The 27,007-nt window shown below is 41.9% G+C and overlaps 4 protein-coding genes across 7 annotated transcripts; 2 read left to right on the top strand and 2 right to left on the bottom strand.

Annotated features, from left to right (window-relative positions):
• Positions 1 to 755: 755 nt before the first annotated feature.
• Positions 756 to 6,081, bottom strand: pde12 (phosphodiesterase 12). The gene is made up of 8 exons (XM_030421589.1): positions 4,793 to 6,081; positions 3,356 to 3,783; positions 3,124 to 3,229; positions 2,686 to 2,830; positions 2,306 to 2,384; positions 1,915 to 2,037; positions 1,574 to 1,779; positions 756 to 1,446 (listed from the first exon to the last, which is right to left on the bottom strand). Exons 1-8 carry the CDS (start codon positions 5,359 to 5,361, stop codon positions 1,327 to 1,329), a joined length of 1,776 nt encoding a protein of 591 aa, XP_030277449.1. The 5' UTR covers positions 5,362 to 6,081; the 3' UTR covers positions 756 to 1,326.
• Positions 6,082 to 7,050: 969 nt separating this feature from the next.
• atp6ap1la (ATPase H+ transporting accessory protein 1 like a) lies at positions 7,051 to 14,759 on the bottom strand. 2 transcript variants are annotated; one of them, XM_030421449.1, is made up of 9 exons: positions 14,662 to 14,759; positions 13,207 to 13,465; positions 9,351 to 9,373; positions 9,054 to 9,136; positions 8,715 to 8,783; positions 8,189 to 8,343; positions 8,042 to 8,092; positions 7,575 to 7,812; positions 7,051 to 7,457 (listed from the first exon to the last, which is right to left on the bottom strand). In XM_030421449.1, the coding sequence occupies exons 4-9, from the start codon at positions 9,126 to 9,128 to the stop codon at positions 7,179 to 7,181; spliced, it is 867 nt and encodes a 288-aa protein (XP_030277309.1). In that variant the 5' UTR covers positions 9,129 to 9,136; positions 9,351 to 9,373; positions 13,207 to 13,465; positions 14,662 to 14,759; the 3' UTR covers positions 7,051 to 7,178. The 2 variants fall into 2 exon arrangements, with proteins under 2 accessions (XP_030277309.1, XP_030277308.1); XM_030421448.1 differs by having other exon boundaries at positions 13,211 to 13,465; positions 14,662 to 14,756.
• On the top strand, positions 14,739 to 16,838 carry rps23 (ribosomal protein S23). Its single transcript, XM_030421450.1, has 4 exons — positions 14,739 to 14,838; positions 15,897 to 16,056; positions 16,171 to 16,291; positions 16,650 to 16,838. The coding sequence occupies exons 1-4, from the start codon at positions 14,835 to 14,837 to the stop codon at positions 16,794 to 16,796; spliced, it is 432 nt and encodes a 143-aa protein (XP_030277310.1). The 5' UTR covers positions 14,739 to 14,834; the 3' UTR covers positions 16,797 to 16,838.
• A 1,242-nt stretch (positions 16,839 to 18,080) lies between these two features.
• On the top strand, positions 18,081 to 24,772 carry asb14a (ankyrin repeat and SOCS box containing 14a). Of its 3 annotated transcripts, XM_030419263.1 has the most exons (13): positions 18,081 to 18,411; positions 19,243 to 19,410; positions 19,817 to 19,869; positions 20,048 to 20,182; positions 20,280 to 20,438; positions 20,809 to 21,054; positions 21,251 to 21,422; positions 21,600 to 21,705; positions 21,904 to 22,083; positions 22,558 to 22,686; positions 22,784 to 22,912; positions 23,053 to 23,206; positions 23,325 to 23,500. In XM_030419263.1, the coding sequence occupies exons 2-13, from the start codon at positions 19,268 to 19,270 to the stop codon at positions 23,498 to 23,500; spliced, it is 1,782 nt and encodes a 593-aa protein (XP_030275123.1). In that variant the 5' UTR covers positions 18,081 to 18,411; positions 19,243 to 19,267. The 3 variants fall into 3 exon arrangements, with proteins under 3 accessions (XP_030275123.1, XP_030275125.1, XP_030275124.1); XM_030419265.1 differs by lacking the exon at positions 23,325 to 23,500 and having other exon boundaries at positions 23,048 to 23,200; XM_030419264.1 differs by lacking the exon at positions 18,081 to 18,411 and having other exon boundaries at positions 19,268 to 19,410; positions 23,325 to 24,772.
• The last annotated feature ends 2,235 nt before the right edge of the window (positions 24,773 to 27,007 follow it).

The raw sequence follows: 27,007 nt of genomic DNA, 5'->3' as shown, positions 1-27,007 counted from the left end.
AATAGATAGAAGAACAACTTGGGGAAACCTGCGATGATTCTGATAAAATAGCAACAACTCATAAACCCAAGCCTCAATTGAGATCTCTAAAGGTGATTACAACCGTTTGTATTCTATCTTACTTACTGTGTCTTAAATATAGAGTAATTACATCCTTGAATGGGCTCTAGGAACAACCTTCAGCAAAAAAGACGTTCTTACTTTTATTTTATAGGCAAAATTAGCCAGTTTCCGGTCTGCCTGGCTAACTTCCGCACACTTGAAGGTCTTTCTCTCTCAGCTGTCACTGACTCGGGGATGTTACAATCCGCTGGAGCCAGAACTGAAACACAAATCTCCCGAAATTTTATAAAGATAACACCAGAGGTGTTTTATTCTCTATTTTTATATAAGTCTCTTGACTATATTTTGGTCAAATCGTCACAGCTTTTCCGCATAATCCGTAACCTTTATTCCAACTTTTCCCAGCACCCCTCACGTACGACACAATGGTATGTCCCAAACACTCCGGACCCGCCTCCTTTCCACTTCTGACCAATAAGAGAAAAACAGCGTGGCGATGGAGGGTGGATGCGCCGCATACCGTGAGCTATATTTACATATTATGATAAATGAACACACATATATCACATGACAGTAAATACTATACCGTCAGTTTGTTCACCTACTTCCGGTTCTCCATCTGTTTTAACATCTTTAAGTGTTGCTGGAAGATTTAGAATTAATAACAAGATACAGAAGAAATAGCCAATAACTGATTTATACGTCTATTCAAACTTTATTAAAAAACTCAAAAGGACCACTGAACAACTTATCTGACCAAAATAATATATGATAATAAATATGTTCATTCAGATATCTTAATTAATATCCATGTAGTCTGAAATTGGTTTAAACAGCAGTTTTTGAGGGTGAGGAAAAAAAACAGCAAGTCACTTTAAATTTCTTTATAATGAGCTCAGAATTATATTAATTATTAACTCAGTATGATACAGTAATGCAAGTGAGTTTTCTACAACCAGAGCAGTTTATTACTTTTAAGAAACATAAACTGTGCAACTCATTCATTTTCCCCGGCAACAACACCCAACACTGAATATCAGTGATTTAAAATAATCATGAATTATCGTACTGTTAATAACACAATATGAACTTAACCACAGCATTTCAGTCATATTGTGAGTTAAGACAGTTCTGTGTTTGATGATTTCTCTGCTCGTCCATGTTTCTGTTGTCTGCCGCAACATGTTTCCATGCTCAGATTTATCTCAGTTTAAAAGGAATTCAAGTTCTCCTGTGCATTTTTCAGTGGTTTGAGGTCAGAGGTCAGGGTTTCCAGCGCAGGTCACAGATGAGGGCGATGTGGTCAGAGGGATGAGCCACGCTGGGCAGAGCCTCGTAGGTGGTGACCTCCTGGTGGCTGGGCAGAGGAATCATCTGCTCCACCTGCAGAGACACACACAGCAGCACGTTAGCTTCATGTTTAGGTAATTAATATCAGTAGAAGTTGGAAAAGCAATAGCAGTGGTTGCATTAGTCATGGTTACAGTTGTACCAGTATCAGTGTCATTACCTGCATGCTGTCCGGCTGTATGAAGATGTAGTCCAGGCAGCCGTGAAATCCTCCCACGTAGTTTGTGTAGGCCGGCTCGCTGCAGGCGCTCAGCAGCGGAGGGAAGGCTGAGGGCAGCTCCATACTGCAGGACTCCTCCGGCCCCGAGCTGCTCCAGTCTTCATGCTGCTGAGGAACCAGAGCCTCAGTGACCAGCTGGAACACACCTGCAGACATGACGAGGAGAAAAACACACTGGTATCAAAAAAGGAAGTGTATTTTTAACATCAGTCTTACGAAGACAAAGTGAATACTGGCAGAGACCGGTGCTGCTGTGGTCGGTCCTTCAGGTGTGGAGTTACCTGAGTTAGGGCTGGAGTTGAAATCACCACAAAAGACCAGCGGGGCTCCAGGAGCGACCTCGCTGATCACGTGACTCAGATGTTGCAGAGCCACGCCCATCTGGACCAAACGAACGTTCCCTCCTTCAAAAGAGATGAATTCAGTTTTCAGTTTCATGCGTTCTTACGTAGATTAATAGAAACAATGTCCTCTTCAAAATGTTTGATACGAATAAAACAATAAAAACACATTAGAATCATTGTGCAAGGATTTTTTTGCATAACCTTTTTTAAATTGGAATGACCAATTAAAAAAACAGACTTGTGTGTAAAGGCCTGTGGGTTACAGGGTCATCACTCTGCTGTCTTATATCATTGACTCAGGTGCTCACCTAAAGAAATTAGTTCTTACCTTTTGGGTGCCAGTACAGGTGAGTGTTGCCCACACACACCTTCCTGCCTGGTTTATTCAGGTCCTCGAGGAAACTGACCTGCAGAGAGATGAGTCGAGACAAATGTCACAACAGAGTTCAAAACCTGAAAAAAGCTGATTATCTACAACAAGGTGACTGTAAACGTTATTTTTTTAAGTATTCTGTTTTCTATTTATTCTTTTTCAGATGAATCAATTAAATATAAGAAAGTAGCAAAAATGCTCAACACTATTTCCTTTTAGAGGTGAAAACTACAAGATAAAAGTCCTATAAGTCTGAATCCTCTTCTGATTGATTCACAAAAACAAAGTAAACACAGCAGGTGAGGAGCAGGTGTGGAGCAGGTGTACTGAAGTACCTGCAGGGTGGTGGACCTCTGTAGGATCTTGTCCTTCAGAGCGCTGTTAGCAGAAACCTTCTCCAGCAGCGTAGAATGGACGGGGTCAGAGGTCAGCGCCTCATTCAGCACGATGTCATGTTGGCTCAGCAGCTTAAACTTTGACCTAATAAGGAATAAAGACGTCAATTTTAAATGACTAAAAGTTGATAATCAGATAAACTAATTATGTTTTATGCTACTTTCATATGGACCAGTAACATAAAGCAGCTTGCTCTGGCTTTTAACTTAAAATACTTCTTCAGAATCGTTTATTGGAGGTTCAACAAATAACTATTCACTCTTCTGCTTCAACAGAGACGACTCGATCAAATCCTGTGTGACAGGAAGAGAACTGCATCAGAGTGAACAAACAAAGACAAACATTTTCCTCTGATTCCGGCTGATGGCAGATCTCACCTGCGGTAGAAAGTGGCCAGTCCTTCATGCTGCTTATCTTTGATCCTGAAAACGCCGTCCAGACCGAAGGCATCCAGAGCTGGAGTCAGACTGTCTGTGAACACCCCTGAAGAGTCCAGAGGAGATGAAGAGTGTCAGAGGCCAGACACATGCACAGGATGATAGAGACACTCAGCACTCACGACTTGGTTTAGTTGTTTTTATGATTCAAAGCAACAAGGAGACGTGTTACCTTTGTCGACCTCCTGCAGACAGATGATGTCAGCGTTGTATCCGGCCAGCTCCTTCTTGATCAGGTTCTGCCTGTAGTCCAGCTGCAGGGCGTAGGGGGCGCAGTACGGGTAAAGCACAGTCTTGGACAGTTCTGTTTGGGCGTACACATCGGCCAGGATGTTGTACGACACCACCCTCACAACCGGCCACTCCGCCTCTTTGACAGTGTACGCGTGTCGGTTGTCGAACGTGCACACGCCTGGTCCGGCCTCTACGGCTCCCACAGAGACCAGTTCCTTCACCTGCCCACTGCGTCCTCCATCTTTAGGTGTGCAGCGCAGTTTGAGCCTGCAGCCAATGTCCTGATTGGAGGGGACGTGGACTCTCTCACTGCTTACCTCTGTCCAGCTGCTGTCCTGAGCTGGTACTTGTCCAGCAACTTCAGGGCTAGGACAAGAACAAGTAGAGAAAATAAGGATAAAGGTGTTTGGGTGTCCCAGAACTTCTTTCATTGAATCATATTAAATCTCAGATTGTTCAGTCTTATTTACAACAACCATGACAGTCTCTGTAGTTCAACAGTCCTGCCTTCTAAATGTAGAAGATATTTCCAAACAAGGTATTCACCCGCTGATGTCTTAAAGAAAGTTATCTCCACATTTGTTTTGTCTTGTTTATCTTTATGCAGCTCAGTTCTCGGCTCTGGTGACACTTATTATCATTTTTACTGTGTAACAATGATTTGTCTCTTTACCAAACCGACTTTGACATTACAGTACAGATGCCCTTGGTGGCCTGGTTGATTTTTTAAATAACAAAAACACAAAGAATTTCAAAGCATTGTGACCATAATATGCACTCAAAAACTCATTTTACAGGGTAAAAGTTTGAGCCTCACCAATATACAGTTGTCGTGGAGACATAATATTTTAGCTTGTCAACACATTTTAGTTTCTAAGTGACACCGGTGAACTGACACAGTAAACTTGACTTAAAATGTGATATTCATAAATCACCTAAAGCATTGTTTTCTGCACATGTTCTATAAAACCAAGAAGTTTTCATACCTGCCGATATCGACAACTTATATCCTGGTACCAGTATATATGTGATAATATCGGCCAGCTGATTTATCAGTCAGGCTCTAGTAAAAAACAAACAAACCCTTTTTTACAGAACATAAGGCAGAAAAAGATGCTGGTGGTAATTACTGAATAACCAGAGAAGATGACTTGTTCACTGCACTGCTGTTGTTTTAGACAATAAGGTCTATTATAAAGCTTTAAAATAACTTCCCTCCATTATATAAATATATTTTTGATAACCATATTTGCAGCATTAATTAAGAAACATGTGCATGTATGTATATATTCTATCTATTCAAGAACATCTACATTATACTGGACAACGTGTGCCAGTAATGCATGATGTGTCAGTAACACTTTTGTGTAATCACCTTGTGTTTATGGTATTTTCTTTATACCAGGTGAACTCGCAGTCTTGCAGGTTCCCAAACTCCACCTCCAGACTGGGACAGACGGGGAACCCGGCCAGTAGAGACGCCGGCAGCTCGGCGGTGGTGAAGGTTGGAGCGTTCCTCTGAACCGAGTACTTCACGTCCCCCACCTGCAGCACGGCTCCGTCCTGCCACGCCTCCGAGTTCAGCACCGTGTCGGCCACCTCGTCCCCTCCGTAGTACAGCCTCACCACGGCGGACTCCGGGGTCTCACACGGCTGCTGTCCCTTGTTCTTCTTCGACTTCTTCGCCTTCCTTTGGTCCTTTGTGATGCCGTTGGAGATCCGGGCCAGGACCTTACCCAGAGCCTCGTCCTGGTCCCGCAGCATGTGCTTGTGGCTGCCTTCCAGGCAGAAGGAGATGGTGAGTTTGGGCTCCCCGGGAAGGCACCTCACCACGGCCGACTCCATCCTGCGGAGGAGGCGGCAGGCTCCGGTCAAAGTCCTCGGTGAGGTTGAGAGCAGGTGGCGGGGAAGCAGTGCGAGGGCAGCGGGGAGGCGGTTAAACATAAAGTCCCGGCGGCGGACAAATGACAGCGAGAAAAGTCGGACACAGAACTACACCGGTGACTGGTGGTCCCCCCCTTCTGACGTCACTTGCTGAGGGACTGTCCTACGGCGACACCGGTTGGCCAAAAATGCTAACCGTGGAAGCTAACCAGCTAACTTGAAGAGAAAACCGGCAAATGTGGAGTTAAATTCGACCTCCAGTTGTCAGATTCAAAACGTAACAACAGACAGTCTTCAGAAATAAAACCGCTGTTTTAATTTAAACACCGTGTCGCGTTGGAAGGAATATTTGAGCATACACGTGTAGCTTATTCATGCTAGTTTCCTTTATATTTGACTAGCCTAATCATGGACAGCATAACCTTTGAATTAATTAACCCTGACCTGATGGACTACGACATTGTTTTCCACCTAAATGTAATCAAAAGATCCTCTGATGAGCTCCATGTCGTGAGAACAATGTCACGCTAACTGTCAGAGTCATCCTCATCAAGGAGGTTGCGTTCAAGTTCAATAGTGAAAACAGCCTAACAAGCTAACTTTCATTTTGGGAAATTGCTCTAGACCTTAAAAATATGGCAATACTCTTAGAGATTGTTCCCCTCTTCCTCATTGTTAGACTGGTACTACAAAGTTGCCACGACAAGTACAATGTATTTACAAAAGTTAGTAACGTACATTAGCTGTCGGCGCTGTCCCTGAAGACAACATGAGCGTCTTCTTCTTCATCATCAAAATATGGCTTCCTGTGCGCCCCTGCAACTAATACTGCCACCTACCGGCCAGGATTGAAATGACACCAGTCGTATATGGACCCAAACCTAATCAAATGAATAGGCTGATACCAAGACTTATCTATAAATATGTACGATTTAAATGTCTATGCTGTATGTGCTTGCTTTATATTATGTCATATGGATATGTGATGACAATATACAGACTATCACCATTAAGTAATCATATAATAATAAAGTATAAACAAAGAGAAAGGAGTTAGGACTACAAAAGTTTTTAACTTCCTCTTACTCCTTTCCAAACATGGATTGCCTTTTTTGATTAATCTACTGGATCCTAGACATGTATCTGTCTCTGATGATATTTATGATATTTTAAAGTTGTTCAAAACAACGAAAATAATAAAATACAATAAATTAATGACAATAAACTTCAAATACATAAAGTATGTGAAGAAGGACAAAATATTTCTCACCCTGTTTCTTTTTCATAAAAACTGATCATTCTTATTTCTCTCTTTTTCATTAGTGTGTAAATGGCCTGAAATAAAGTGAGTAAACTGGATTAAAAAATTCATGTTAATGAGCAAATTAAAAAACAAATGTTTTTTTTACCATTTTGTTGTTGCAATTTTGTTCTATATTTATTCACAAATGTTATATAATAATATCTTTTTTATTTGCGATTCTTAATTCTTTTTAGAGCTGATAAATACCCCCACATGTGTCTAAACCTACTTGTTCTGCAGCCTCTATAGAAGTCTGTGACATGTAATTAATATAATCAAATTTAAATTTAACTTTCCAATGTGTGCACAAGATGAGGCTACTCGCTAAAGCACCAGCAGTCTTACATCAATAATAAGTCCACAATACATTTTTTATTTGTATTTTTATTAAATTTGTTAAAAAGACAATGACAGTAATTCACTAATGGGCAAATAAAAAAAACAAACACTATAAATATATATTTAAAAAATCTAAGCCTGAGCTCAAAGTATCTCATCACATCAGAGGGCTGATGCCAGTTTTCAGCATCACATCATCTGCATCTCTTTTTTGAAGTTTACCTATTAAAAGTCTCTAATTATTTTCTTGGCTACAGTACAGAATATTTTTCTCAGCCATGTTCTCCTCACAGCAGTGTTCGGCCTGGTCAGGGTTTTGAGGGTAGTAGATTTCGGCCTTGTGTTCGTCGTCGTGCTCGATGTGTTTCAGGTGGATGACCATGTGGAGGGCGTAGGCCAGGACCAGCAGCAGGATGAGGGAGGTGATGAGGCCCATCAGGATGGCCGGAGTCAGGAAGGTGGCGCAGTCGCTCGCAGGGGAAAATTTACCAGACGTGACGTTGAACGCTTGAATCTGACGAGGGAACGGAGACATTTTAAAAAAGTGGAAAAGATACAACTCAGAATGTGACAGTTAATAATTCCAGTTTATCCAATTTAGCTTTTTCTTTATTCATCTTGTGTCCAGTACCTGGAAGTTGGTGAAGGTGACGGACCAGCGGCGGGCGGGCTCGGAGCTGGGCAGCAGCAGGGCGCTGTAGCGCTGCAGGCTGCTGACGTGGATGCAGTGGTAGGAGGAGGAGGCTGGAGCGTACACCTCGCTGGCGTTGAACACGGCCTCCTCGGTGCTGTTGTAGAGCAGAGAGACACTTTCCACCGAGAACCACCACTGACCCGAAGACTCGTAGAAATTGTTGGACATCTGCAGTCTGACACCAGAGGGACGAGAGGAAACAGTCAGTGCGGACTGTACATTCAGATTTATCGTGTGCAAAGAGATTTTAAAAATTGTAGTATAAAGCATCATAAACTGGATATAGTACAACTTACAGTATAATAAAATAAAGTACAAGTGCCTCAAAATTGTACTGAAGCACACAACTTGAGTAGATGTACTTAGTTACATTCCACCAGTGGTTTATAGATTGTGTTACTGACCTGATGGAGAGGCCTCGCAAATCCTCCACATCTCCAAACCTCATGACCAACCTGTGGACAGACACACACACGGACAGGTAACGTGTTGTTGTCATCGCATTAGAAGTGCTCTGATGCTTTTACAGGTAGACAGACAGGTGCACATACGTGGCCTTGTCCTGGCGGCAGACGGACTGGCTGGTGTCGACAGGTTTCTGAGGGGAGAAGGTTCTCTCCGTCAGGTCCAGCTGCTTCTGCCTCTCATATCGGAGAGACAACTTCCTGGCCTGGAACAGGACGCACGGCTGCCCGTTGGACAACACCTGGTGGACGGAGACAACAGTGTTATACCTGGGATCCACTTTCAAAAGAGATACTTGGTATATGTTTTGTATAGTCTACATACATCATAATCATGTTGATACCGTAAACTAAAGCTACAATAATCATATTTGTATATGAACAGCAACATTTCAAGATGGCCAAGAAAGGAGAATTGTTCGTATTAAAGTCAAACTGTGAGATTTTCTGAATTCTTTTTGCTCTTTGTTGGATAAGACACTGGATGTAACTTTAATATGTGAGAACTCTATATAAAATTTAAACTGTGGGCCAACAGCAGCAGCTCAATATGCTATTTGAAATTTTTCCCCGTGACTGTCTGTGAAATGTGCTCCAGCTGGTAGAACGCCACCTTGAGAGGAGGGAAGGGAAGAGCAGCTCCTGGCACCTGAAGCAACTTCCTCCGCGAAACATCTGGAGACTGAAGAGGAGATGAGACGGTGAGAAACACGTCGTCAGATGAGAGGGAGAAAAAATGACTCTCTCTTTTTTTTTCAGGTGAAGTGTGTGTGAGTTTAATCAAGTGTGCCTACATGAGATAAATTCACACAGAGCCTCGTGTGGTTTTCCGACAGTAGCCACCTCTGATTTTACAGCAAATATTGATGAGAAAGTCAGAATGCGATACTTGTGACGCTGTAGTTTTGTATTCGTAACAAAGCTGTAATTTCCTCCTCCACTCAGAGTTCACCTGCTGTTGTCTGGACGGCTCGTCTGCAGCTATCAAACTCTGCTCCACCCACATCCCTCCACCACTCTGTGTCATCCCGTCATCTGCAGAGGCGAGAACAGGGTGAACTCCATAAACATGATCAATATTTATAGAGAGAGCATACAGCGTACTACAGTTATTTCTAAAATGTTAATTTGTGTAATTTGTTCTGATATCTCATAGTAGCTCCATAAAAAACAGCTCTCTTCATAGATAGACAGATAGACAGATAGACAGATAGATAGATAGATAGATAGATAGATAGATTGAACTGACCTTGAACTGGAGAGACAGCAGCACTGTGGACAGAAATGACAGAAGGATCGATAAATAACTGAAATAATGTTCATTATCATGTAGTTACTTGTATTTAGCAGCGACATGCTCGTTGTTCCACACGCAAAACTTACAATTTAACTAATTTCCCAACAAAACAGCTTACAGACAGACAAAAACATCTACAACTGCACAACAGACGTCTAATTCATCTTAAATATTTCTATCAAATATTTATAGCAACAAAACCACAATGACTGTTGGATTAGGATTCAGTAATATTACATATTATATTATATTATTCATGATGATAAAATTCATTTTCAAAAAATAAATCTCCTTTTAAACTTTTAGAACCATTATTTATTTTTTATTCTCATTAAATCACAAGTAAAGGGATGATAGAAAAAATATAAAGGTATCGCGAAACATTTTAAATCACCAGAGACAAATAAGATTAGAGAGAGACGAGAGAGGGAGGGTGACCTGTGAGGTTTTGAGGACCCTGAATGCACCAGGTGAGTTCATTGACTCAGTGGTTCAGCCTGAGGATTAAAGCGGTTTCAGACGGAGTGATCGGTCTGGAACAGAGATGTTCTGTCGCTGAGAGGAGCCACTCTGATCCAGACCGCCGAGACAAAGACTCGTGTAGCAGCTCTGATTGCTTTTACAAAAACATGCAGCACTTTCAGGTTTTTATTCAAAGAATCCTGAGCCGGTGCAGATCAAAAGGTCGAGGGAGGCAATGACAGGAACGGGGGCGACATCTTGGGTCAGTCAGCTAAACTTTTGAAATTAAAGTTTAAAGTATATCAATGTGCCCAGTGGACGCTCCACCTTTGACCAGAGGCCGCAGAGGCCTTCCTCTCAATACGATCATGTGAAATAAAATGTGTTTCACATTTCCCTCAGCACAAAATAAACGTATTAAAAATGTCCTGAATACAACAATAGAGATAGAGTTGTCAAATCCTTTCCGACTGCCTGCAGCCAAAACAGGGTTTAGCTCCTCTTGTGCACTGGGTCAGAGCACAGGACTGTGGATTGAGGGATTGCACAGATTACATAATCATACAATCATAAGCACACACACATAAACACACATAAACACACACACACACACACACACACACACCGTCAGGTCATGAAGGATGGGGAGGCTCTCAGCAAAAAGAAGATTTCGCAGCTTCTCCCTCTGTTACCGTCAGCAGCCGCCCACTGCACAACATGACAAAGTGAACAGCTGCCTTCTTGAACACCCAGCTCAGCAACACTATCATCCCCTTTGTGATGTATTTGTGTCAATGCAACCAACAGGAATGTCGATATTGAATGATTCTGCAAAGCCCTGGGTCGTGTATAATGAGGACTTTCGGTCCAGGGAACACGTTTGTACAACTCTCGGTTTCCACAATATCTGTGCAGAGCAACTAGGATGTGTTTAATCTGATCTACGGCAAATAAATTGTCACGGTTAGCTAACCGGAACTAAGTTTGTGGGGAAATTTGGCACGCAGGTGGTCGAGTGGTTGGAGTGCATGCCATAAAACGCAGCCGACCCCGGTTCGATTCCAGCTGGAGGTCCTTTGCTACATGTCACCTCCCCCTCTCTCTCCCATGTTTCCTCTCTGTCTACTGCTAATAAAGGTGTCTATGCCACAAAAAATCTTTAAAAAAGAATGGATCCATTGTTGGTGTGTTTGCCCCTACGTAGGGCTGGGCGATATGGCCTAAAAACTGAATCTCCGATTTTTTCACACCGAACTCGATTTATGATTTTAAGCGTTTTTTTTTATCCTTCTCAGAACAAATTTCAAATTACAAAGAAATTATTAAAAGCATTGCATTTATCTTAATGCTATGATTCTAAACAAATTTGCCATGCTGTTGTAAAGAGTGCAGCTTCAAACTCACTTGAAAAATAAATAAAAGTGCATCCTTTTGAAAAGAATGTGTCCCTTTTTGATAAAATGCTTTTGTAAACATAAATTTAACATGTCACATTGCTATTATAAAAACAGATCAGTTTCCATATTGGTATTGATAAAGTGTTACCTTAACTTTTCTTAAATACTTTATTTTGCAAAAGGTGCCTTTTGTTTCCAAATAGTATTTTATATCCCTGAAGATATGTAAACTAAATTAAACGGGCGGAGCCACTATGAACTACAGGAGCCCATGAGAAGCGGCGTCCTAAACCAAAAACTCGAATAAATCGATTTTGCCGATTTATCGCCCAGCCCTACCCCTACGTGTTTGTTAATCTCTGAGGGAGTGATGCACAGATCTTGATGAAAAAAGAAATAGGTGGGTGTAAACAGGTGGCTGGTATCTATTTGTTGCAGATCCAAGTGAAAATCTACACTCAACACAATGTAGATAATGATTCCCTCTGCGTTGAGTTGTTCTCCTCACAGATCTGGTGAGCTTGAATAATGTTTAAGCAGTTATCGGTGGTTTAACTTTGGGGGGATACGGGGCTTTCAAGTTTGTTGTTGGATTATGCTTGATTGAATGAAAGGTATGCGCTCTACTGAGTGCAATTCTGTGAAGGCCCGCTGGCAGATGCTTACATATAACGCCTCTTCAAAATGTACACATTCACTGGGCAGATAAGCGTCATGTCCACATTATCAAAGCATCAGACGATTCTTAATTTGAAGGAAGATGTATTTTGCTCATTTTCAGGTTCATCATTTTTATTTTGCATTAATACTAAATAGGTTTACATGCTTAAACGCTCAAAAAACACATCAGTTTTCACATTCTGTCTAATGTTTTAGCTCCTGTCTCTTTTAGGCTCCTCCTCCCAAATACCCAGTCTGCTCTGATTGGTCGGCGCAGGCACGCCTGACCCAGCACCGCTAACAACAATAGAGCAGCTTCACTAAATAAATTCTTGGGTGCCAAACTAGCTGCTAGGCAGAAGTTATGCAAATGTGTGACATGATGATACAGGGTGATGTCATAAAGTCAGAGATTTAAAGGCGGTACAACTAATGAGGCGTTTCAGGAGTAGTGTTTTCTGTGGGAGAGAGGAACTTCTGTTGGTGCAGACATTGACCTTTTTAACTTTCAAGAACAAAATGTAAAACACTGAAGGACGTGGGAAAATGTCTCTCCTCAATCAGCCGATTGTGATCATGCACTGATATTATCCCATACATGAATGTTAGCTTCAGGTCTGCAACGGGTCCCAAACTCATGCATGAAAGTCAAACGTGCAATGCTATAACTGGGGATTCTGGGATATGGTTTGATGCAGTCATATATTCACCCTTTTTAGCATCTTTTTAGCGTCATTGTCAGAATGGTTCAGAGTCGTTTTCCAGCAGTGAGCAAGCTCTGTTCAACCTACTGGACGCTACATTCCCTGCACCAAACAGCAATTAGACAACATCGGAGACCAGCTGGTGAACAAAGTGGAACATCTAGCAGCTAAAGCGACGGATATTTCCCTCAGGAGACCAACACGCCGCTAAGAAAAAGAGGGATTTAGAGGGATATTCATTAGGCAGACACAAACACGGCTCCTATGGGATCATGATGGTGCTTTGTGTCTGCTGGATGTGGAAATAGGTGGCTGTCTGCCAAAACTGCTTTATAAGGGGATGATACGTCGGATGCTGCGTTCCTCTGCCTCCAAATGACCAAATAAAAAAATCACGCAAAGCGGCTTTAAAGAAAAAGAACACAATCCATGGAACTGCCACAGCTCCCGTGGTCTACATAGACGAGGCTCATCAGTAATCTTTGAGCTGAACGTGTCAAGAGTCAAAGATTAGAGAGTCAGGAGAGGTCAGTAACAACAATAAGCACTGAGGTAAATCATCATATCTGTGTCTCTGTCTCTCACCTACCTGTCAGCAGACTGTCTGTCGAGGCAGGTAGACGACTGCAGATGGAGGATGAGGAGAGAGAGGAGGAGGATGCAGCAGTGTTTCCATGGTGAAGCCATCGCTATTGTGAGCGGAGTGTGATGCCAGCACACTCTCTTCCTCTCTCCCCCTCATAATCTACTTTAATCAGCCCACCGTCTGTAAGCCCCCCTGACAGACGGCTGAATCGGCCAATCAGGGCCGAGCACAGACAGACAGGGTTGAGAGAGCATGGCCCTGCGGGTTATAGACATTTGCTGTTACCACATTTTCTCATTTTCAGCTCGCCTGGGTCTGAATAAATTCCATTACAGCAGATTATACTGTACATATTTGGTTCATGTGTTTCTGAGCTGGGTGAAAAGCCTAAAATCTGTGATTTTTCATGACATACAGACATGGATTATATAACACTGGTGGCTTCTCATCTGTTTAATCATTTACTGAACAATTACGATGCCTGTTTCATAAAGTGTGACAGAGATGATTATTTTATTCACACCAACTGCCTGGAGGAGACTGAAAATACTGAGAGGGAGAGCTGCTCTGATCACTACTGTGGCAGCACGATCACGAGTATACTGTTTTTCCTTCTGTGCGGCACCACAAGGGGAAACAAGAGTCTATGGCCATGCCGCATGGCTGCACCATGGTCCAGTCATACACTATAAAATATCTCACGGGGATAACGAGGAATCATCTCATATTTAATATAATAATGTATAATTTTGCATTAGATCATTCCACTTAAAGTTAATAGTTTTTATTTTCAGATGCCTTTAAGAATCCCAGGGTTTATAAAGAAACATGATCAAAACAATATAAGACTTCTAAGTATGCATTGTTTGAAACAGTTTCTTATATGTAATTTAAATAAAACATTACATGATGGACTAAGTCTTGTTCTTTCTTTTCTCTTTATCATAAAAACAGTTTGAACCATGATCACTTGTGAGTCCTCTTATGGGGGCAGAACAAGATGTAGGCCTACATTTAATTTCTGTGTGTATATTTGCTGCAGCCATTGTGACTTTTCATGGATGTGGCTTTACCACTTATACGTGAGAGTGACATGCAACATTTCCATCTGGTGTTTTTAAAGTAACAAGGTTCAAGTGTCTGAAAGAAACTACTGAAATGACTCTATGTTACTTACATGTTAATGCATCTTTAGCCAGGTAAATAATCTTTAAACACAATAGTAGCCTAACCTAAGAAATATCCATACAATATAAATAATCTAAAAATGGAAATAGGGGAAAATACTAAAACAAATACAAACAAAACAAAAAAAAACATTATTTGATATAAATTAGATTTAATAAAACAAAACAATAAACCTCATATATTGCATGTAAGATTTAAAAAAAAATCTCAAATCCTAAAAGCTGACATGTTTGACTATAAGACTATATTTTGTTAGCGGAACTCACCGAATCTCGTAGTGTGTTCATAAAAATATGTAATTTCTTTGTTCTGCATTGCTTCTTCTGATTATTTCAGTCAGGCATTTTCTGTGGCTACACCCAGCCGGGGTCCTCCGACTAGACATTGCCGCGGTGCATCCTGGGTCCTTCCTTTCCATCCCAGGCTCGCTTCTGCAATCATGGGTATGTCTCTAAGTTCATCCTGAATAACGACTAATACTCTTCACTGGTGTGATTTTTCAAGTCGGTGTCGCAAATGAACATCTTATAAACTATTTTCGAAGTGTTTGTGCCGGAAAAACTTCAGTCAACTAAAAAATTGGCCGTTTTTAATGGTTCTTTCCCCCCGCAACGTGGAGCGGCCATAACACATCTGAGCTGCGGGACACCAGCGGCATGTTAGCAGAGTTAGCTTAGCATGGCAAACGTTCCTTTAAACATCTTAAAATGGTTGTTGTTCATGATGTAGTGTTTAATTAAACTGCTGGATGATGAACTAACAAGTTTGTCGATGTCATTTTGTCTAAATTCTGATATTGTGAGCGATAGTAAAGTTGGTTTCCCCTATGTTAGCGTGAGCCTGGTTACAGTCGTCATGATTTAGACAGGTTTACGGAAAACGCAGCTTCTAACCTCACAGACGGGATTTGTATGAGTGAACAAGATCGTGTTTGTTCGGTATTGACATACAATAAAGTCATGACTGAACTTGCAGTGTTTTAATAAGGCTGTAAAGCTATAACATCTTAAGATGGTATCTGACAGAACGTCACTTTATACATGGTCTGTCTTATCATAGTTTGTGCCCATCATGCAGTAATTGCAGGAGTTTTGTTTTTTACTTTGAGAGTTTGTAGTTGGTGTAAGATCAATATAAACTCCAGCCCTGTGTTTGCCCGTGATGCTGCTTGTTTGCAGAAAACCAGACAGTTTCTTGACAATTGTGTCAATATCGTTGGAGAAATCGCTCAACTTTACAGAAAATGTGGAGAATATTCACCATTCAGTTTATAGTGATGTTGACCTAAACTATTGAGGGCCAAAAGTATTAACTTTTTAAAATTGTACACTGCTGCCATAGGATAAAGAAACCTTTCTTGTGCCTCTACTTTCAGTTATCTTGTTTTCTTAACTGCAGGAATGTGTTTTCCATATGCTAAAAACACGTATTTAATTTTGCAGCTATTTGAGTACAACTACAAGACAGTCTAACTTAATTCCTGCGCATCATTGTCTTCTAGGAAAGTGTCGTGGTCTGCGCACAGCCAGGAAGCTCCGTAATCACCGCCGTGAGCAGAAATGGCACGATAAACAGTACAAGAAGGCCCATTTGGGCACTGCCCTGAAGGCTAACCCCTTCGGAGGAGCCTCCCACGCCAAAGGCATCGTCCTTGAGAAAGTGTGAGTACCACTATCTGATCTATAGAAGACATACACATGCTACTGACACTTCAAAGTATTGGTAACTCTTTAACAGGTTAATGTATTAAAGTTTCTTTTGTTTCCCTTCTGCAGTGGTGTTGAGGCTAAGCAGCCCAACTCTGCCATCAGGAAGTGTGTGAGGGTGCAGCTCATCAAGAACGGCAAGAAGATCACCGCCTTCGTCCCCAACGACGGTTGCCTTAACTTCATCGAGGTAAAGTTTCACCATGTATACATCATTGACTAACAGCCAAACAAGGAGTTGTGGTGCAACTGATGACACTTCATGTGCAGAATCTGTAGCCGGGGAAAAAATAAGTAATAACTAATTGAAATGACAGGTTCAAATCAGACAGTGGAAATATTTGTGCCTTTTTCTAATTGCACCTTTTCACAAAAATGTATTGATGAAGCTAAATGGTGTGTTAATGGTCAAACTGTCTTGAAGTTACTGATTAGTTCTGGAATTGAAATTTCACAAGTCTCTATTTTGCTTTTGACTAAAACATCCATGTACATTTTTTTTTTCATTTGCATTTTCTCTCGCTGACCATCTGTCCTCTGTTCTACAGGAAAACGACGAGGTTCTGGTGGCAGGATTCGGACGTAAAGGTCACGCCGTTGGTGACATTCCTGGAGTTCGTTTTAAGGTGGTCAAGGTGGCCAACGTCTCCCTGCTGGCACTGTACAAAGGCAAGAAGGAGAGACCCAGGTCATAAACAGTTGACACAGAAAATGAAATAAACATGTTTTCAATTACACTCTGGTTGTGTGGTGTTCTTTTGTTTGTCACAAGTGTTACTATCCGATGTAAAGGCATGGAAATTAGTCCAAAGAAAACTTTGCTTGGTTATTGCAGGATTTTTTAAATTTTTTTTTTTTAAGTGTAAAACTATGGTTGACAAAATTTCCCAAGGGATAACGTGGTTCTCCCATTTTAAATGTCATGTACATGGGCTTTAAACAGATGGAACAGAGTTGACTATTTTCACACATGGCTACCTTTTAGTGTAGTCAAACAATAACACGTCTTTGAGGATAAATGCGTGAACAATGTAAAGTGAAAACATTGAGTGCCATCTGAAATTGTTCCTGTCCTTATTTCTACCTTAATGGACAAAGTTCTGTAACAACTTGGCACGCAGGTGTGCAAGGTGCTCAGCTGCCCATCAGGAGCATTTTGGGGTTGATGTCTTACCCAAGTGTAAACAGAAGGGGTTGTGGAACAAACAGCTAACGCTGCTTTGACACAGTTGTGGCCCTTAACGTTTTCTCTGAAAATGTTTTTGGTTGTCTTAAAACTAGCTGAAGAATATCTATTCTACTTGTTTTACACACGTATATATTTTACAGTAAGGCAAGTTTGTTTGTATAGCACCATTCAGACACAAGGCAACTCAAAGTGCTTTACAGGAGCATACAAATTACATTAAATAACATTAAAAACTGCATTTAAAAAGTAGGAAGACATTAAGAAACAAACATTAAAACAAGTAGGCTAAAATAGAAAAGGTTTACAAGAGACAAGACTGTAGAATTAAAGTGACAGTGCAGTTCAAAGACTTGAAATTGATTCAGTTCACTATGAATTGTACATCAGAATGACAGAGCTATACAGTACAATGATGTTTTCCTGTAGACAAATATATCAAACATCTTCTGGCTCCAACTTTTCCATTGTCAAGATTTTGTTTAATTTCATTGTAAACTGAACATCTGGGTTTTTAACAGCTGGACATCTAAAACAAGAAATTTGATATCCTCATGTAGGACTATGATCAAATGTGATAAAACATTTAAAATATTGTTTATTAGTTGCAGGATTAATGTTGACTCAGATGCAGTCAGCTGGGACTTCAGATTGATGGTCATCAGAGGCCTGACACTCGATTTACAGCTTGATCCAGCTGGCTCTGCTCTGCAGTGTCACAGTGTTGAATGACTGTCTGAATAACTCAGCTGAGGAGGGTAAATATAGTAACAGGTATCAGGTGCCCTGTCTCCCCACCCCACCGGTCCAGAGTGGTGTAGTGACAGAGCTCAACGTGGATCAAAAGAACCACTTTTTTATTTCCTGCAGAATTATAGTTAAACATTAATACGACAGATGTGTTAACCCTGTGTCTGAATAACACACACTTTTGCAGACAGGCGACCTGTTTTAACTCAGTTATGGAACATGGCTTCATTGCTGCAACCCATGTAGCCATACAGCTCTGGTTTCAATCACAGCTCTGACTTCTGCCCCTCCTGATATGTTCAGCAACAACAACAGATCCTCAGTTAATTTGCAGGGACACAGAGGAGGAGAGGGAATCAACACAAAACCACAAGGTAAACAAACAACACAAAATGTCCTGTTAATCCCCTCTGTGTGTGTGCTGCTGATTTTTTTTTTTAAATTTGTGTAATTCAGCTACAGTTTGGTCAACGTTAGGTAAGATTTCTATGGTTGCATATTACTGCTGAACACTTGTGTCCACATACTTTAGTCTACTTTTGATCTGGATAGTTTCTTCTGGTTTGAGACCTTTCAGCTCGAATGAAGGGAACTCTTACTCCTACATCATTCAGAGTTATTTTGGCAAGCAAACTAGTTACATTCTGCAGCACTTCTGTGATAAAACAGACATGGAACTCACACAGATAAAGTGTACTGAGTGATGATGCACAGCAAAGGTCGCCAGCAGTTTTTGAATTTCAAGATGATTTATGAAGTGGAACACTGATCTGAGTTAGATAACAAACTTCTGTCAGCTTGTTCCTCCTCCTCCAAATTTGTGTATGGATGGTTTGTGTTTAACCCCTTTTCTGTTATAACGTGACAGCTCACACAGCCAGGTACATATAGAGATGAAGACCTTGACCTCACCCTCATCCAACACCTTTGGGATGAACTGGAGCGACTGTGAGCCAGACCTGATCACTAATGCTCTCGTGTCTGACTGGGAGTTAAATCCCTGCTGTCGGGTTCAACATCTGGTGGAAAGACTGAAATTATATCAGCAGATTAATGCCCATTGTGCACAATCACAAATAGTTTCAAATGTGTCCTAAATACTTGTGTCCATGTGGTGTTGAAACTGCACTGCAACAAATATCCAATTGAGCAAATACATGACCAAAGAAATATGCCTTCACTGCATGTTTCCCCTCTTTCAACAGGACCAGGAGCCTTCATGTGGACGTCATGGAGTTGGAGCGGTTTGGGACGGATGCTGATGAAAACGACGAAGACGATGCAGCGCTGCAGTACATGATCGCACAGAGTCTGCTGGAGAGCAGCAAACAGAAGGAGACTCACCGAGGCTGCACACCACGAGGCGGCAGGAGGTCAGTCGGACACGAACCCAGATTACAGATATTCCCCTCAGGTGTTTGGTTTGGATAAAGTTCTGCGCATCACTTCACTGAACCCGCTCCTCCAGATTATCTCTCATCAGTAGCTTCTGCAGTATTTCCTTCTTCTTTTGTTTGACTCAGTGACAGAACTGCACTGTGTCAAATCTGCTGAATGAAGGCATTAAAAAATGATGAGAAAAGTCTAAAATAAAACTGAACGCGTCAATAAATAACGACGTTGGTTTAATAAATCAAATGGAGTGTTAAAACTCTGATTTATTGAGACTGTGAGGCTTTAATCTGAGATCTTTAATTCACGAGACTGAATATTTCAGTCGTGTGGAGGTTTAGCAGTAATATTACTCGCAGCAGGTGAAGCTCTTCTCCTCTCTCACAGCTCTGGTCCTGAGTCTGCAGACAGCAGCACCATCTTCACTGCTATAAGACAAGGTGAGGATACAAAGCTTGTCACACAATCAATGTTTTCCTTGTTATTTTCTACTAAAGAATACAAATTAAACTGTAATGAAGGCACATTTTAAGGCAGATTTTTTGGTTTAGAGTTTATGTCCTTATTTTTTGATTCACAGTTGTAGATTTAAATGTCTCTGTCCATCCGTCCCTCCAGGTAACGAGAAGCTCTTGAAGGATCTGTGTGTCGCACAGAGAGAGAAGTTCTCGCAGACTGACAGCAGAGGTTGGACTCCTCTGCACGAAGCAGCCGCTCAGAGCAACCAAACCATCCTGGAGCTCACATATAAAGGTTTGTCTTCACTTAACACTGATTCAGTACAGTTAAACCCCCCGTTAATGAAACAGAGGCGTGGTGGATGATGAAAGAGGTTTATCTTGTGTTCCAGTTTCAGGTCGGGACTCTCTGGAGCGTTGCACCTCTCGTGGTGAGACTCCTCTCTTCCTGGCGGTGGAACGAGGTCTGATAGAAAACGCCTCCTTCCTCCTTGAACGTGGAGCTCAGCCGGACAGTCAGGACCAGGAGCTGGACTCGCCGCTGGTTGTAGGTAAGACGACCAACATTTCACTGCCTCGAAGCCTGGAGAGCTGCTGTGGCCGATGAAGAGGTGAAATGTTCCCTGTGACTGTTATACTGTGACATGCAGCATTTAGTGTCAGTTTGTCTGTGCGTTGGTTTGTCAGCAGGATTACACAAAATCTTCTGCACAGATTTCTGTGAAAGTTGGATGGAGGATGTGTCTCAGCCCAGAATAGACCCCATTAACTTTTGGATCCATGTGAAGGGACAGATCCTGGAAGTTTTTCTCCCGTCTTTAACGTCAAAACATGTTCTGTTTCTTTAAATGTTAGTTCATTTCTCAGAAAAATAATGCTCGGATCACATTTCACAGTTAACAATCAGTTCCCTCCCTGCAGCGATCCGTGCAGACCGCTCTGACCTGGTGAAGCTGCTGCTCCTGCGGGGCTCCAGGGTGAACCAGGAGGGCTGCAACGGACGCTGTCCCCTCCACGAGGCCTCACGGCTGGGCAGGGCTGGGCTGGTGACCCTGCTGCTGGGGGCTGGAGCCCGGCCCGACCCTCGCAGCAACTACGGCCTCACGCCACTGGCACTGGCTGCTCAGGGAGGACACCTGGAGGTGGTCCAGACTCTACTGAAGAGAGGTGAGGAGGCAGGGATGGCTCTACAGCATTGCCCTTACCATCCAACTACACATTAACATAATCTGTTCAGAATTACAACTAGAAATGACAGATTATTGGAGCAGCTTCAAATGGCAGAGGGGTCTGAGTCTGTAATCAACAGTCTGAGATATATAAAGTGGATATTTTAACTTTGTGTATTTTGTTTGTCCTGCAGGAGCGGATGTCCTGTCCCAGGCGCAGGATGAGGCGTCTATCTTGTACGAGGCATCCTCGTCTGGAGATCCATCTGTCATCAGTCTGTTGCTGGAGTACGGCGCCGACGCCAACGTCGCCAAACACACAGGACACATGCCGATCCACCGTGTGGCTCACAGAGGACACCTGGAGTAAATATGTGTTCTCCACTTGGAAGCAAACGGAATTAATATGTGAAATTTGAAAATAATGTCAGATCTGTTTGGATTTATCAAAAAAAAAATACAGCATCAGATAAATATAGTGTGTGTGTGTGTGTGTGTGTGCGTGTGTGTGTGTGTGTGTGTGTGTGTGTGTGTGTTCCTCAGCGCTCTGAAGCTGCTGATTCCAGTCACTTCTGTGAGTGAAGTAAATGACAGCGGGATGAGTCCTCTACACTCTGCTGCTGCAGGAGGACACTCACAGTGCCTCAAGGTGTGTGTATGTGTGTGTGTGTGTGTGTTACTACTGTAACTAATGATTATTTCTTTTATTCATTTATTTTTTTTAGCAGAAAATATTGTGTTTTAATAATTTCCTACAGCATCAAATAATTTATTTCAGCTAATTAACAGACCAAAACTGACCCAAAAATCATAACACATTTTGCTACAACTCACCTCCTCCCATCAGGTCTTGCTGGATGCAGGTTATGACCCAAACTACATGCTCCACCCCTGGGTTCGCCGTAGCTACGACGACGAGAGGAAGTCGGCGCTCTTCTTCGCCGTCTCCAATAACGACGTGCCGTCAGCCAGACTGCTGCTGGAGGCCGGAGCCATGGCAAACCAAGACCCGGTCAAATGTCTGCAGGTACGTGGTCTCTGATAAGTGAAGCCGATGTGGAAGTGGTGTAAACTTGCTCTCTTTCCAGTGTCCAGCAGAGGGAGGAATCAACTGGTTTAAAACAAATAACTCCAATTGTATGTAAGCTTATGAAAAATGTGTCCTATGTATTACTTGATTTCTTAGCGTAGGAAGTTTTATGGTCTGAATTTCTAGTTGTAAATCTTCAATGCAGCATGATGTGTATTTAGTAAATTATGGTCCCGTTTAAAGTCAAGTAGATGATAAACCAGGGCTTCAAATGTTAGACCGCAAACCAGCGTGTCACGTGGTCGTGCCCACCTCGTCTGTATGGTCTATGGACCTAAAGGAGAAACTACTTTCTTCCAAACATGATATCAAAGCTGTGATCAATCTCATGTCAGTGTTTAAGTCCACAACATATTGATCCTCCTCAGAAAGCCCTTGTTGCCGATCTGATCCGGTCTTTGCGTCTTTCAGGTCGCGTTGCGTCTGGGCAACTACGAGTTGATCAACCTGTTGCTGAGGTTCGGAGCCAACGTCAACTATTACTGCAGAATAAACACGACACACTTCCCCTCCGCCCTGCAGTACGCTCTCAAAGACGAGGTCAACTGAACAAAAAAAATTTATTTAAACTCACTGATTTACTTCTCTACGTACAGTTGTCGCTTGTGTCTTGTATTTAATCTGTCTTGTGTGTCAGGTGGTCCTCAGGATGCTGTGTAACTATGGCTACGATGTGGCGCGCTGTTTCGACTGTCCCTATGGCAACAAGCCCCACATCCCAGAAGGCTACGAGGGATGGACCAACACTGTGATCAAAGACACCTTGGTAATGAACAGCTCCACGCCTGGTCCTGTTGGTTGGTGTCAGTTTGATGAGGCTGAAGCTCAGTGAGACCTCTGAAGTACTTAACATGTTGAACATCTGTCTGTCTGTCTGTCTGTTGCTCTGTCTGTCTGTCAGTGCAGTTCTGTGAGGTGATCACTGTCCGCTGGCTGAGGCACCTCTCAGGTCAGATGGTTCGCGTCATGTTGGACTACGTGGATCATGTGACCTTGTGCTGCAAGCTGAAGGCGGCTGTGATGGAGCAGCAGCAGTGGCCCGACATCTGCCGGCTGCAGGGTGAATTCAATTAAACTTTTATCGATTCAACTTTATCAATCCCTGCCTGGACAACACAAACAGCAGACTGGTCTTCATTAATCTTTCTGTTCGATGTTTTCTCCCTCCTCCTCTCCAGAGAGCGCCCGCTGTCTGCAGCATCTCTGTCGTCTGCGGATCCGCCGTTGTCTCGGGCGTCTACGTCTCCGGTCGCCTGTCTTCATGAGCTTCCTGCCGTTGCCAGAGCGACTGAAGGACTACGTCCAGTACCGGGAGTACGACCTGCACGGCCGGCAGAGCAGCACGCCGGGATGACGCAGGAGTGAGGAGTAGTTAAACACGAGCATTCAGAATCAGTTTAAAGTCACCTGCACAGTTTTATTTTTACTGATTTTACACATCAGTCATCTATTTACTGGAGGAGCCAAGAGAAGGTTAATATCTTCATTTATGTTATTGTATTTTTATATCAAAAGCAAATTAATTTCCTCTCCTGACATGCAGCATGTTCTTATTGTTTGCTGTATTCTAACTTTAAAAAAAGCAAACAGTATCTGAAATTAAATCACAGATTGGGAGGACTTTGATCCAATAATGTAGAGACTATTTTTGATAAAAGGATTTAAAATAAAAGATGCTCAAAGTCCTTAATCCTAAACCTGTGAATTTAATAGTTTAATTCACAAAAGATGGATGTAGTGAAGTCAACACTGCAGCTTACCCAGCAGCTGAGTGACCCTGCAACTTAACATCTATTCAAACAAACATTTCCTCATAAAACAAACTGATACTTGATGAAATGAGCCGAGTCACACTGAAGTCACAGATTTTATTTTGACCCCTGCAGGAAGATTTCCAAACACCTGTTTCTGAGAAAGAAAGAAATGAAAAGGAAAAAAAAAAACACCTTAAAGGTTGAATACAAGATAAAATGAGTCATGATGAATATTTTTACATTTCACACACTGATCCGATCCCCGCTGCGTGTCTGCAACAGATGCGGACGACACGCACACAGCAGGAAGTCACAGAGACCACGTTCAACGACCGGACGAAACAAAAATCTGCAGACTCCTGCTGGAGTTTTGTCGGGTTTCAGATGGGAGGCTCGAACATCTTCGTCCTCACAGGAGTCCTGATTGTCTCGTGAACACAAAGAAAAAGCTCTGGATCTTGTTTGTTTTTTTTTTTGTATAAAGCATAAAGACCTCTGAAGATAAAGAACTAGCTCTGTGTGGGAGGAGCATGCATGTGGCTGACTGCTGGTGATGTGCATTAAGGCTGTTAGCATTCTATGATTAGCATAAATGATATTGCTTACTGGAAGTTTTCACCCTGTTAGCATGAAGCTGTGTGTGTGTGTGAGGTTTCAGTCATGTTTACAGTGTCGGGGTCTCTCTCTCAGTTATATAGAAGCCCATCTCTGCCAGAAAACAAATGATAAAATCTACGAATCAAAACAATAATATTGATGTTACTTGTAGTCAGGTCAGAAGTGTTCTTGTGGCGTTTGAGTTTAAAGGAAAGCTTCACCAAATTTACAAATCAGAGTCCGTTTACAGTTCTAATGAAAATGTGAAAAAGTATCATAGAGGCTCCTGCGTCGCTTTAGAGGGACAAACTGCCTCAGGTGATGTCACGTGAGTCAGTGTTGATTGGATCTAAAGTCGGGCTGCATCTCCCGGTTGTTTCCACAATTAATTAATGAACTAAATAAATCTTTTATGCTATAATATGTCAAAAAATATCATGAAAACTGCTCATCGCAATTTCCCAGAGCCCAAAGTGACGTCTTAAAATCAACAGTCCAAAACACAAAGAGTCTTCATACACTGTCGTTAGTGACAAAGAAAAAGTCTTCCTTCAAAAATGATTAATCAATAATCAAAATACCTGGTGATTCATTTTCTTTTGATCAACTAATCGATTTATCCTTGCAGGTCTTATCTGAAGACAACTAGTTTAAAAACTAAAGATATCTGAAACAAGTGATCGTACCAGATCTCTGCAGGACGCTCCTGATTACTGCTTGAAGGGTAAACTAACTACTGCATTATGTGAAAAGAAAAGTTGAATCATGGGTAATGTAGGCAGCAGCCACTTCTTCCTTTCTTTGTGATCAGGAACAAGAACGCCTGATTAAATGCGGTGATACCACAAAAGAACCTGCCAACAATGATTCTGACAATGTAACAGACGTCCTCTCTCCCCTCGCGTCATCTCCCTTTCTTAAAATAAAAGCAATAAAACACTCTGAAAGATACTTATTAGATTATATAATTGGACGTTCTTCATCCAAATGATGAGAGCTGAATTTTTCTCCCTTTGCAAGACAAGATGATACCGTGTCGATTTAAAAAATGTCTCCCTTATTTTAAACCTCCTGACTCTTATTGAGTATCCACAGAAGAGCATTCACCAGAGAGAAAATACTAACTGGAGGTCTTTTCTAATAATTATGAGAAAAGTTTCTCGTACTTCAGAGATTCAGAGCTCCTCACTATTATTTCAGTGAATGCGGCGCTCTTCCATGAGTATCTTGTAACTCTTTTTTTTCTCTTCCTGGCAGAAATGGACTTCCACAGAGTGATTTAGACTCAGTTAAATGTGGCATCAGTAGGTTTGAGAGCTCAGTGGCACAATCTAAAACTGAACCTCTTGGCTGTCACTTGTGTCCATTCAGGGATTAGGCATGGAGCTGATAATTGTTTAATTATCGATGAATCCGCCGATTATTTCCTCAGATAATCGATTGTTTGGTCTCAAGAAGTCCAAAGATTTTATCTTAAACGGCCTTGTTTAGTGGGACCAACAGTCCAAAATCCAAAGACATTTGTTTTTACAACCGTAGAAGACAAAACAAACAAAACAAACCAAAAAAATGGATGAACTTCTTTTTCTTTTAAAAATGACTTGGATTTTTCTCATGTTTCAGCTCTTTAGATTTGATAAAAACACTGAAAGAAATGTGAATTTAAAGGGGCAATTATTTATATTTTCATAATGACGATGTATCAAATGAAAATATGAAATCAATGAGTGTGAAAGGTGTCGCTTGTAGAGATAAAAGTGTTCTGTGGGCCGAAGTCGACCAGCCAGAAGTTTCTAGTGAAAAAACTTAACATAAAAATTTACTTTTTGTGTCAAGTAAATGTTCTTTTTAGATAAATAAGCTCCCTAATTATTCATTATTTTAACCCGAACAATGGTTTGCAAAGGAAGTCATTCAATTCAAGGATTTAAAAACACAACCGGTGTTTCAGTTCTGGTTCTCCCCGGTAAAAAGTTTGGACCCCTTCTGTTCTCAAAGCTCTCACAGATCCCTGAACTCTGTGACACTGAACAATGTACGTCTCATGTTTTGTTAAAGGAACATTTCACCCAACAATAAATGTTCAGTCGTTCCCTACTCACCCTGATGGATGCTGATGGACAGTCAGGGGAAGTTTTGTCGACCAGGAAACATTTCTGGGGCTTCACGGCAAAACAGAGCTGCAAGCGTTGACCTCAACAGCTGAAGGGGACGTGTTTCAAAACGTGGAGCAGGAAAAGACGATCGACGTGGCTTCACACAGCTCGTCCACTCTCCAGTTACTGCAGGAGAATGCTGCAACACTCTTTTGCTGTGAACTATGAAACTTCCCCTGACTTTCCATCAGCACATGTTGAGCAGAAGCTGACAGAATTTTGTATTTTGGGGTGAACTGTTCCTTCAATATGATTATTAAAGCGACTGGAAAGAGAGAGAGAGCTGGCAGTGTCGCATCAAACCCGTCTCACATGAACCCCCGAGCCCTCTGCAGCAATTACAACACGAGCCCA

The sequence above is a fragment of the Sparus aurata genome, chromosome 6, assembly GCF_900880675.1.
Source record: "Sparus aurata chromosome 6, fSpaAur1.1, whole genome shotgun sequence".
NCBI lineage: Eukaryota > Metazoa > Chordata > Actinopteri > Spariformes > Sparidae > Sparus > Sparus aurata.
The sequence above is the reverse complement of the archived record's forward strand: the minus strand, read 5'-3'. Positions and strand labels throughout refer to the sequence as shown.

Bases quoted from the DNA above. Each gene is read 5' to 3' on its own strand.
- pde12 (XM_030421589.1), bottom strand. From the start codon at position 5,361: ATGTTTAACCGCCTCCCCGCTGCCCTCGCACTGCTTCCCCGCCACCTG. The intron at 2,831-3,123 runs GTGAGATCTGCC...ATTCCTTATTAG, and splicing joins CTGGCCACTTTCTACCGCAG to GTCAAAGTTTAAGCTGCTGA. The intron at 1,780-1,914 runs GTAACTCCACAC...TCATGTCTGCAG, and splicing joins CAACTCCAGCCCTAACTCAG to GTGTGTTCCAGCTGGTCACT.
- atp6ap1la (XM_030421448.1), bottom strand. From the start codon at position 13,308: ATGGCTTCACCATGGAAACACTGCTGCATCCTCCTCCTCTCTCTCCTC. The intron at 8,093-8,188 runs GTATGTGCACCT...GTCTGTCCACAG, and splicing joins TGCCGCCAGGACAAGGCCAC to GTTGGTCATGAGGTTTGGAG. The intron at 7,813-8,041 runs GTCAGTAACACA...CTCTGGTGTCAG, and splicing joins TTGCGAGGCCTCTCCATCAG to ACTGCAGATGTCCAACAATT.
- rps23 (XM_030421450.1), top strand. The intron at 16,057-16,170 runs GTGAGTACCACT...TCCCTTCTGCAG, and splicing joins GGCATCGTCCTTGAGAAAGT to TGGTGTTGAGGCTAAGCAGC. The intron at 16,292-16,649 runs GTAAAGTTTCAC...TCTGTTCTACAG, and splicing joins GTTGCCTTAACTTCATCGAG to GAAAACGACGAGGTTCTGGT.
- asb14a (XM_030419264.1), top strand. From the start codon at position 19,268: ATGGAGTTGGAGCGGTTTGGGACGGATGCTGATGAAAACGACGAAGAC. The intron at 19,411-19,816 runs GTCAGTCGGACA...CCTCTCTCACAG, and splicing joins ACACCACGAGGCGGCAGGAG to CTCTGGTCCTGAGTCTGCAG. The intron at 20,183-20,279 runs GTTTGTCTTCAC...CTTGTGTTCCAG, and splicing joins CCTGGAGCTCACATATAAAG to TTTCAGGTCGGGACTCTCTG.